Source organism: Otolemur garnettii, unplaced genomic scaffold (genome assembly GCF_000181295.1).
Source record: "Otolemur garnettii isolate 467f Iridium unplaced genomic scaffold, OtoGar3 scaffold00010, whole genome shotgun sequence".
NCBI lineage: Eukaryota > Metazoa > Chordata > Mammalia > Primates > Galagidae > Otolemur > Otolemur garnettii.
In genome coordinates this window covers 35,555,738-35,567,696 of record NW_003852405.1, presented here as the reverse complement: position 1 = coordinate 35,567,696, position 11,959 = coordinate 35,555,738, and the positions used below count along the sequence as shown (strand labels likewise).

Sequence of the window (11,959 nt, the reverse complement as noted above, 5' to 3'; positions counted from 1 at the left end):
CGTGACCTTGAGTGGTCCCATTTGTTCTGTGTCTGCAGGTGCGCCCTGGCACGTGACCTTGAGTGGTCCCATTTGTTCTGTGTCTGCAGGTGCGCTCTGGCACGTGACCTTGAGTGCTGTTGGGCAGGCACATCACACCAACGTGGTGGGGATGTACAGCATCCTCCATGCACTGAGGCCTCAGCCTCCCCCGAGTTGCCTCTTTGTAAGTCTCCCAGGCTTACCTGCCCCACAAACGCCCACTGAGCACCTTTCATGTGGCAGAGACCGCCTGGGCACTGGGGCAACCAACTAAACAAACCTCCTGCTCTCAGTGAGGGGGTGCGTCTCCAACTGCTGCTGTGACAGAATTACCACTGGCTACAAGTGTATCTTACAGGCCGAGAGGGCAGATGTCTACAAGGGCTGGTTCCTTCTCTGGGGGAGAATCTGTTCCTTTGCCTTTTCCAGTTTCTAAGGCCTCTGAAGGCTGCCTGTGCTCCTTGGCCTGGGTCTCTGCAGCCACAAGCACAAGTAGCTTCTCTCCGCTCCGACCTCTGCCTTCATCTGCATGGTTCATCCCTTTGATTCTGACCCTCCTGCCTCCTCTTGTAAGGACGCTTGTCATTATGTAGAGTCTACCCAGATAATCCAGGATCATCTCCCATCCCCAGATCCTTACTTTAATCACATCTGCAAAGCCCTCTTTTATCATGTAATGTAACATAATGACAGGTTTAGGGCGTTAGGATGGGGCTGATTTGGGGGCCTGTTATTCAGCCTATCACAAGGTTACACTTTAGTGAAGTTCATCTTTACAGGATCAAGTCTGAGCTCTGGGACAGACGCAGACACATCTCTGTGAGCTTCTTTATTCCAGCCCCATCTCTAGGAGCTCCCTGCTGCCAATGCGGGGTTCAGCAACCCTCCCTTCTTCCATCACCCTCCCCCTCAGAACACATCTGCTATTTCTCACCGCCCTGATTTGCATCTGTCTAGGAGGCCCTGCTCCCCCAGACCCATTCTCTACATCCCTGGACCTCCTCTCTGGCAAAATACTCAGCAAGGGCCTCATCTGTCTGAGAAGTGGTGCCTTCCCAACCACTCTCAGAGACGCTGTGCCACCTCTGCCATCACACCGTCACACCACGTGTGGTCTGTCCTGCTCCATTAGGCAAAAGTGCTCTGAGAACAGCAAGCGTGTCCTCACTGAGCATGGCCCCCGGCGTACAGCGGTGGTTTAAGGAACGGTAAATGAACAAGTGTCACTGACATTGATTGTCTGTTAGCTATGAAGGAGAGGAAGGAGGACAAGTTGAAGGAGTTTTTTCTCCTGAGTTGTTACAGTTTGGTAGAAAGTAGGTGTGTTTGCCGAGCGGGATGAGGGGAGTCAGGAACAGGAGCTGAGATCACTGACCTTGGGCAGAGCTGGGGAAGGTGAGCTGAGATTACTGACCATGGGCTGAGCTGGGAAGGAAGGTGAGCCGAGACCACCATCTGTGGGCTGAGCTGGGAAGGAAGGTGAGCTGAGACCACTCACCTCAGGCAGAGCCAGGAAGGTGAGCTGAGATCACTCACCTCAGGCAGAGCCGGGAAGGTGAGCTGAGATCACCAACTGTGGGCAGAGTTGGGAAGGTGAGCTGAGACCATTGACCGTGGGCAGTGACCTCAAGGAGCCTGCAGAGCTGATGCTCCAGATGCTTCTGCCCCTCTGGGTGGGGTGCAGGAGTTTTGAAGGGCTGGCTTTGATCCCTGCTGTGCATGCGGCCCAGGATGTTCTGCAGCTAAGGAAAGCTACCTACTGTGTCCTGTTCCCAGGATCCAGGGTGTGCTGGAGAAGAGGCCCTTGGGATGGGGAGGGGATTTTAGGGGGCAAACTAAAATGACTTACGAGGGGCAGACAGTCTCTCCAACATGGTTGAGAGCTGAAGCTGAAGAAGAGAAGCTGTAGAGAGAGGACTTGGGAATGCGAGGCGGAGACAGAGAACATGACACACAAACCGAGAAGAGAGAAAATAGAAGGATGCAAAGGGCTGCAGCCCACAGGGGAGGGCAGCACACTGCTCTGTTAGGGGCAGAGGGCGCTGACCAGGGGGCATTGACCGGGGACACCCACCAGGGGACACTGACCGTCTGTGGACGGATTTATCTGCCTCTTAGACAACAATGGGCACACAGGGCATGGCACTTCATGTGTCCTGCACTGAGGGACAGGCTGGCACGGGTGGATGGGTCACGACTGGAAGGTGGGGAGACACAGAAACACACGGCCACCCTGCCCTTCTGGGTGGTCAGGTGGACCTTCCATCATGCAGTTTAGTTTTGAAAGCAAAATTCTATCATTAATTGTGTCCAAGTTAAACCAGCCCTTTAAACTTATCTGAGATGTGGATTAAGATAATTTCAAAAAGGAATTTTTGAAATATAGCTTCCATTTCAGAAATTTTAAATTCGGGCCTGGCAACCATTTCAGACTCACCTAGTGTAAATGTGTGGCTGTTGTAGGAGAGAGAGAGATTATCATCAACCCTCAAAAGAAGGGAGCCTGTGGAACAGGTTGAAGCAGGTGCTCTGAAGCCACACAGGTGAAAACAGTCTGAGGACTGACGACTGGGGGCACTGGAGCAAGTAGCTGATGAGACTTGGTTCATAAAGAAAGCACTCTCTAGAATAGGTGGTAGTTTATTGTTAATTAATCGTTCTGACATAACATCTCAGTATTCAAAGGAGTGTACAAGTGTAGTCAAAATTATTATAGTTCTCCTCCAGAAGCCAAAATTACACAACTTAAGACAGCAAGGAACCTTGCTTTTTTTTTTTTTTTTGCCTGTTTTGTTCACCACTGGACTAATTCATGCACATCCTAAACACTCAGATAGTTGATAGAATGAACACAAGTGGCTAGAAGCTGAGGCATTGAATCTGTAAGAATTGTGCTTGTAAATGGGATAAAAAAATCATGATTTTGCAAAGACCTGTGAGCCTCTGAGGGTTGGTTTTCGGTGATTTAATCCTAGGAGAAAGTTAATAATACTGATTGATTCAGTTTTTGAGCAGGCTGGGTTTGAACCCACCACCTCCTGTATATGGGGCCAGTGCCCTACTCCTTGAGCCACAGGCACTGCCCTGACTGATTCAGTTTTATTGAGTACTCATTTATGCCAGATATTGAGCTGGGTAATTTCTAAAATGTATTCTCAGGAATAATACTCAGGATAATTCCCCAAGACACTGGCATTATTCCTGTTTTACAAACAGAGAAACAGGCTATGAAGAATTAAACAATTTTCCCCAAGTTACGTAGGTAGTCAATGGCAGGGCAGTAACTCAAATCCTGATCTGACTGCAAATGCTTGCTTTTTACTCATATCAACTGTCTCCAATAATGCATCTACTTTGAAAACCTTTACTCCTTGTAATAAAATCAGCGCACGCTCATGATTATAAATCTGGAAATACAGTAGAACCTCCACAGTTGACCACCTCCTTAAGGGAGACGTGGTTAACACCTGTACACATCAGGACAGCAGGCCTAGTTCTTCCTACTGACCACCTCTGTAGGCTGACCAGTCTGTTACAGAGGTTCTACTGTACAGAAACAGGAAAAAATCAACCATGACCCCTTCACCATTCCGTAAATGTATGCCAATATAATTAATTCTCATTCTTTGCAGCAGTTGTGTTCTATGAAATCACCACAAACATTGCATTAGTGAATGCTGAACCTTTGTTCCTAGTGGAAACCCAGGATTAGACTCCTGTAAGCCTAATATTTTAATCAAGCAATAAGTACGGAGCCTTGTTTTAAGTGTATTTCTATTTAAAGACACGTTGGTTAATATATATTGTTTATTCACTCACACTGAGCTCACAGCCAGCAGCACAATCACTCTTGTCTGAGGAAATTTATCTAACACAGGTGTGATCTCTGAGGCACTAGGGAACAGCCCCTTCACCCTGGGCTTGGTGGCCATTTTAAACAGTGAGACAAAAAGCAGAAAATGTGAAAAATGCGGCCCTAACAAATCCCCAAAGGACACTTGTTTATAGTAGGAGAGCTGAAACAAGATGGCAAAGTGTCATCCTGTTTGACTGCGGCTGGACATGTGCAGGTTGGGGGACTCCAATATGACCCCTCTCTGGGTATGGCTGTGGATTTGAGGCTGCCGACAAGTTTCAAGTAGGCAAATTTGCAAATACGGAATTGTGAATAATGTGAATTGACTCTATTTCCTTCTGAGGAGTCATTTGCACTCCTGATAGGTTTTGTGAAAATCACAGACATTGTAGGAGAGGACAATGTCTCAGCAATATTCGCTAGTTTTCCCACCTACAGGCTCTCACGCGCCGGGTGTGGCATGATCTTGCCGCCCATTTATTTCATCTGACATCCGTGTGTAACCCCTGAGTATATGCTAGCACTGTGATGGGGATTGGAGAGAACAAAAGTGAGCGAGGCGATTCCTGCTCCCCGGGAGCTCCTGGTCTAGTGGAAGGAGCCAGGCACAATAACACATGAACTAAGTTCAGTAATAGACACCGACCAGGGGCTTTGGGGACCACACAGAGGAGGAGAGCCACTTAGCAGAGAAGGTGGTGCTGGCTGAGTACTGGAATCAGTCTGATTTAGCCTGGCGAGGGATGGCAGAAATTGGCGACTCCTACTATGGATAACATGCAGTAACAGCAGCTGTTAACGAAGGTTAATTGATTTGATTGAGACGTCTTTGGAGACATCAGGTAAAATGACTAATTGTGGAGAGTGCAGCCTTTACTATATATCTCCAGTCCACCCTGGACTCCATAGCATGACTAATGCACATACCATGTTTTACATGCTTTGTTAGGGAGGTAAGGATTTCATCTTCTTGTAGTATTCACCAAGCTTAATGGTGAACTCCCCTCTCCCTAAGGTAAAGTGCTTTGTAGAAAACTCTGCAGAGACAGAAATCACTGCTTGCTGCATAATGTGGAGCTGGTTTGTTCTTTTATCAGTTTTGAGGAAAACTGTATACAAATTCCCCTAAGGGTATATGTAAGTGTAACATAATTTCAGCAAGAGTGTATTCAAAGTCTATATTGCTTGTTAAACACTTTCTTTTCTGTCTTGTTTTACTCAGAAGCACAGATTGGAAGGGGATGGGTAATTGTCATCTTTTTAAATATAAAGGTAATCTCACATATTTTCCTTTTCTAGGCGTTTACCCTTATTATTTTTAATGTATTAGAAATATGCTAATTTGTATAAATTAAAAAGGTGTTAGTTTTCATTTTAAAAAAGTAATGTGTAAGATTGAATTTAAAACAGCATCAAGGATATACATATTTTAATATTGAGAAATAAGACTCCTGTATATCTCTAAAATTCAGCAAGCGCTATTTACCAATATCTTATAAATATCTTGCAGACCTATTCTCTGCAGGTATCAACACATGTATTTAAATTTTAAAGATCAGAGTGAAAAGAGACAGAGGATAGGATGAATAATGAATCTCCTGGGAAGGCAGTCCTTCAAACTTTATTTTCCCCAAAAGGGTAACGATATATTTATCATTCTTCAACTTACTAAGTACAAAAGAAACAAGTGGCCTTGAGATTTTTTAATTTTAATTTTAAGGCAAAGGGAACTATTATTAGTCGGGACGTGCTGTAGGCGCACTCTGTACTAGGCACTGCCCGTGTTAGGTCTCCCTGGAGTGCTCAGGTCATCAGGAAAGTGCCAGTCCCCACTTTGAGAAGACTGCATCCCACAGAGAGTACTAAAATCTGTAACGTCTCTCACAGCTGTACAGTTATGGAGCCACGATTAGGACTCAGTTCCCAATATCTATGTTCATTTCATGTATATTCTGGATCCTGTATGTTATGTTTAATATTTTTATTATAAATATGGATATGACAGTTGATAGGAGCTTAGTAGTTAAAAGATTCCTAGTAGGAATCTCTACCTGCAAATTAGCCCTTTTAAAATGTGTGATTAATATCACTGTATTTCACATTACAAAGCTGTAAATATTTAGTAGAGTCAAATCCTCCAGAGGCTAAAAAGAGCTTCGTCGGGGAGGCCTGCAGAGGGCACTGCTGCCCGCGAGTCTCTAAAATCCAACTTCAGCAGCGTTCTTAAAAAATAATTACTTCAGCAACTGTCCATAACCGATTCCCAGAGTTAAATTTCAACCAACATTCAAGCGATTTATAAATTGTGTGATTTCTTCCAACTTATATTTGATATTGACATCTAATTTGCACCTTGCTGAGCAGTGAGTGAGATCAGAACTCCAGCAGTGGAAGGTAGTTCTGAGGGTTGAGACTCATGACTGTCAGTTCACGCTGGGAAAATGAAGAGACTTGGTGTCTTTGCTTAAGTTGTCTGACAAACCAGACCACTCAGGAGTCAGAAGACAGATCAAGACTGCTGAGGTCTGAAGACTGATGGGGCCTTAGGAATTTCCAGGCTATAAATCTGAAAGCTGATGAAGACACCTGAGTACAGAAGCTGGTGGCTGTGCAGTTGTGACCAGCAGGCAGGGCTTTTATCTCTGAAGTTTTTGTGTTATATGAATTTTTGAGGTAAGTTATTGCTGTTCTTAACCCTAGCTAATCATATAAGCTCAGAAGACAAAAGGAGAGCTACTTTTTCTTGAGTAGTTCAGAGTCAAAGTTCTGGAGACTGAATACTCTAAGATTTGCATTGGGTTGTACCTGGATGTTAAGATCATAGATTTAAACTTTTTTCATTTATAAAACATCTATAATTAATAAATATTACTTTTAAATAAGAACTAATCAACAAGTACTTAGCTAAAAGATAACCAAAACTATTGTTGTCATTCCTCTGTCTCTCGCATATTAACGTGAAACGTTCCTTTTCCTGCTAGGGGTGTTGTGGTAAGGGGTGTTCCCACAGATCCCTGCTCAGCTTTGAATGTTGGCTGCACTCCTCTCTAGGGATGGTGATTGGCCTTCCCCAAGATTATATCTACTCCCCAGGATCAGCCCACACCTGGAGACTGGCTCACATGAAGATATAAAAACCAGCCCCGTTCCTTAATTGGGACCATCCTGAAATCTTGTCCCTGCTCTGGAGCCGGGGGGATCAGGGGAGTCCTCTCCCACAGCTGCACTGCAGCTCAAATTCTTGCTCTGCCCCACCCCACCTTCACCACCCCCTTCCAGTGTTGCCCCCAAGCCCATCTTCTAAACACAACCCTCCTCTCAGTGGTGTGAGGCACCCCACCTAAGGCAGTTACAACTGGCACAGTCCTGGGAAGACAGCTCCAGCTCCCAGCCACAAGAATCTCCAGGATTCTTTCTGGTGGTTTTCTAGATCTGCCTTCATTCTTTTCTTTTGTATGTTTTTTCCTCTGGCTGCTTTTTACGATTTTTCTCCCTACTTTTCAGCAACTTGATTTTGCATGCCTTGTGTGCTTTTGTATTTCTTCTGCTTGAGGTTACTCCAGCTTCTGTGTTTGCGCTCTTGGCCACACCTGGAGAATCTGCTATTATTCTAGTCAATAATTCAGTGTCCTCCCTCGTTTCAGCCTCCAACTGCCCAATTGCACGTTATTCAGCTTCAGATTTTTACACAGATGAGGCTCTGTTAATTTTTTGTTTTTTTCTGTACTTTGTCTAGTTTTTCTTGCTGTTCCCAAATTCACGGATCTTTTCTTCTGTTGTATCTGATTTGCTTATAAGCTTAATTTTTTAATTATTTTTTTCACTTTGGATACTGTATTTTTAATCTCTTGAATTTGTTTGGATCTTTTATTAATATCCCCCATTTCTGCATGATTACTACATTCCTGATTTCCTTTCTATCCTGGAGTATATTTATAATAATCTATAACTTTTTTATTATTTTATAATTATTATTTTTTGCAGTTTTTGGCTGGGGCTGGGTTTGAACCCACCACCTCCGGTATATGGGGCCAGCGCCCTACTCCTTTGAGCCACAGGCACAGCCCCTATAACTCTTTTAAAAGCTGTCTTTTTGTTCCATTATCTCTATTGATTTATTCCCCCCCCGTGGGTCAGATTTTTCCTTTCATGGTAATTTCTAACTGGATGCTCAACACTGGTTTTTACATTGCTGGATGCTGGAGTTTATTTTTTGAATGCAAAACTTTTGGCATACAGTACGTTATTCAAAGAATAATTTGAACATTTTAAGGTTTGCCTTTAAGATGTTTGTTCTAGAACTAATTTTGCCTGCTAGTAAAGCACTGCTCTTTGGAGGATGCCACCCAGTGTCCCAGGTCACAAGGTCTCTCTGTTCCAGCTGGGGGATGTGAATTATTCCCGGCTGTGCGGGTCCAGGGACCTGTGGCTGACAGATTCCCAGTCATTCTTCTCTTGGTCTCATTCATTACTACTCATTACTTTTGTACCATGCCAATTAATTCTCAGCAAAGACCTGCAGGAGATCTTGGAAAACCTCCGAGTTTGTTTCTATTCTCTGTTTGGAACTTCCCTTGTCCACCCTGGTCACCCTGGTTTCTGAATGCCCTGAGACCACTGGGCTTTGTTTTGGTTCCTTTACCTGCAAACTGGCTTCAGGCAATAATGTGGTGTAATTGTAAGGCTCATCTCTTTTTCTCCAATTAGCACTAAATACTGGGGATAGTAAATAATTTCTATGAAGAGAATTATTATTTTTAGCTAACCAGGCGTCATCCAATCTTGTGGAGCCTGGGCCTCCCCAGTTGGCCAGACTGTTTCCCATCCTCTCTCTAAATCCATCTCCTTCCAATGCCCTTGTCTCTCCGCAGTTGAATTTGATCCTTATGTCCTGAGAGAGCAGAAGCAATCAGAGTAATTTCTACCCGTCCAACCATCTGCATGTGGACTTAGATACTCTGCTTTCCTTTCTGTTAGAAGCACTCCGTCCCCGCCCAGCCTGGGCTCAGCCCCCCGTCCCCGCCCAGCCTGGGCTCAGCCCCCCTTCCCCACACCGGACCCCATGTGCACATCACTTCTGAAGATGCCCACTCTTCCTTCCTCATCGAAGTTTCCCTCGCTACGAGATCACAATTCAACCACCATGTATAGTAAGAACCTTTGCCTCATAACTAAAACCAGCTTACTAAGCTTCATCAATTCTTCATAATTGGTTTTGGTTCATGTGTTCAAAGCAATTGAGAGAACTACATTTTTGCTAAGATTCCAGTAACAAGAGCTAATATTTAGAGCGCTCATTCTATGCTAGACCCTGTGCTGAATGGAAGTTTCCCATGCATCATCATACTTAACCCTCACCACAGTCCTAAAAGAGGGGTACTACTGTAATCTTTATTCTATGAGTAAGAAAACAGGGGCTTTGAGAAGCTGACGGATCTGAGGTCACTGACTGGTGAAGAGCACAGGAGGTTGCAAACCTGACTCAGAGTTCATGTTGTTCAAGTGTTAAACCAAGTATTTTGTAATCTCAATCGCATGCACACTAGTGAAAATGAAAGTTTACTGTCTTTATAATATTTATACATTTAATCTCAATAAATACAAAAATTGTTACAAACCTGCAATATTTTTTTATCTCAACTTGTAATACAATTCACATTATCACATACCTTCAAACAGGAAAAGTTTTTGCATACAAACACCTTAGAAAGATACTAATTTAGCCTAATAATTTTATAGTCAGGGTTTCTGGGCCGAAACTTTTTGTCCAAGTTTACAAAAAATAATAAGATTAAATGGAATATCATCATTATATAAACTGATACTATAAAATTACATTTAAAAATCAGAATAGTCATTAAATATTAAGAGTCTGTTACTTTGCAGACATTATATATTTCTTTACACTTATGGAATCCATATCAGAAAAGGTAGTCCGTGGGCAGCGAGCCTGTTTAAAACTCCTCAGGTGATTCTAATGTCTAACAGTTAAAAACGGCCAGCCTATAGAGGAGGAGGCCATAATCACAGAAGTAAGCCTTCAGCTGAAGGATTCCTGGGTCTCAACTTTAGTGAGTAGATTGTTATTTTAAGCATCTGATAGATGTATCCCCCTTGATTTGAAAATAAATAAGATATTTTGTTTTATTCATCATTGTCTCCACATATCTGAAACAATGAAAGGCACACAGGAGGTGCTAAATAAATACCTTTAAGTGAACACATGATTGCCTTATCCTTTTTAAATCACCACCTTCTAGTCGATTATGAAAATAAGAATTCAAAATGTATTGAACAAATGACTGAAACAGCCAAGATGTTTAAGGCAAAACCAAAATCTTATAATATACATACATTTTAAAAATACAGGCATATATAAATAGATCAAAAGCAGACAGAAAACATGCAAAGGAGTGTGATATTTAGCAGGTGAGAATTAACTCACTGGGCTTTCTTGTGTTCTTCACATCCTTACACTTGGAAACTAAGAGGTGACCCTGAACAGCTGGTCCCTGCTGATTATCTGTGGACTTGCACGTATATAGGTAAAGTCTTCCTTTAAAAAGAGAATTACAGTTTAATCTTGATGGCTACAGCTCAGTTTTCAAAATTCAAGTAAATACAATTTTACTACACATCATGATAACTTTTCCTTATGGCTCTATTAAAAACAGAAGATGGTGTCCCGTTGAAGCATCTGGCATCACCCGCTGCCGTGTGCAGTCAGTCAGGGTCCAGCAGCTTCTGAGCAACCTCACATTGATCAACTGCTTTGGCACCTCCCTAGACGACGACGTGTTTATGTGGAAAGCCCTGCTAGTAAGGGACTTCCCGCTAGTAGCTGGATTCTCAGACGTGGCTCCATTTGCGAGAGCCCCACGAGTGGGCTTTAACTCCACTAGTATCTCAGACTCCGGAACTTTGGCTTCCTTAAGTTCAACATTGGCTGCTTGATTGTAGGCTTGTCACCAAAAAGTGCTGCTTCGCTCTCCGTAGTTGGAAATCTTTTCTGGTATATCAAGGGATATTCCTTCTGAAACTGAAAAATGAGGCAAGGAATTAGAGAGTATTCAAAATTATTTCCCCAGCTGAAGCCAGTGCTTAACCTTTTATTAGAATTCAATGCCCTGTCAAAGAAGTACTATAGAAACGAGAATGCTTTAATTCTATCCTTGCCTCTCCGTCTCTTTTTCCTTACGTCAAAAGTATGCTCAAAAATCGCTCAGATCCCAGTTGGCCTGAACATCCCCGGAGTCTCTTTGGTTGCTAATTCTGCCCCTCACTTCTGGATCAACTTCTTTCCCATTGGTAAAGTCTATGAAGGTTGCAAGAACGTAGTATAATTTATATTGAGTGTCCTAGACTTGGAATCGGACCTGCTAGAATTTCAAGTCAGCTGGGCTTTTAGAGCTAAAAATTCTCAAGGATGGTGTTGAGTCAAACATATATCTTATAATCCAATTTTATAATTGCTTTCCCAGGCTAATCTATGCTATAATTATACAAAACAGCAGTAGTAATGATGAGTATCTATTACTATTATTATTGTTATTTTAAAATTCAGGAAAATGAGTAAAATCAGGCAGATACTCAAGTATTTTGAAGCAGTTTAATGTATGCGAAACAACCAGGAACAGTGTTTTAGAAACTATTTACATGATTGAAAACTTGTTAATTCTTTTACCTGTTTTAGTTTTTTTCTTTTCTCCTTTAGAGGTAAATTCTTGTTTTTAATAATAGTCTCTAAGAGCTCTGCAATTGCAGCTTGGGAGGTAGAAACCTTCTGTTCATCAAACTCCTGAGCACTTATCTGCTCACAGTATGAGTAAACTGTCAAAGGAGCGACTTGTCCATCTCCAGGATTTTTAATCTGTAGTGACCAAAAAGACTCAAGTCTGTTAATTCCAATTATGCTCTTACACAGCAAGTGTTTTTTGATGAGATCGACTACCTATTATTTTGCTACCAAATATTCAGCACATTAAGCAATCTATAGATGATGCAGGAGAGTAATAGACCAGTGGGATCTAAGTCCTGGCCCATGCCAGTTACTCACCAGCTCTGGAATCTATAGATGATGCA

At 42.8% G+C, this 11,959-nt stretch overlaps 1 protein-coding gene across 1 annotated transcript in view; it reads right to left on the bottom strand.

The window, feature by feature from the left end:
• Positions 1 to 11,959, bottom strand: part of DEPDC1 (DEP domain containing 1) — a 28,153-nt gene that overhangs the window by 1,176 nt on the left and 15,018 nt on the right. Inside the window, exons 11-12 of the mRNA XM_003784227.1 lie at positions 11,562 to 11,747; positions 10,673 to 10,916 (exon numbers count right to left, since the gene is read on the bottom strand). Of these exons, the coding sequence (XP_003784275.1) occupies positions 10,776 to 10,916; positions 11,562 to 11,747 (327 nt within the window). The 3' untranslated portion in view covers positions 10,673 to 10,775. The remainder of the gene's footprint in view (positions 1 to 10,672; positions 10,917 to 11,561; positions 11,748 to 11,959) is intronic.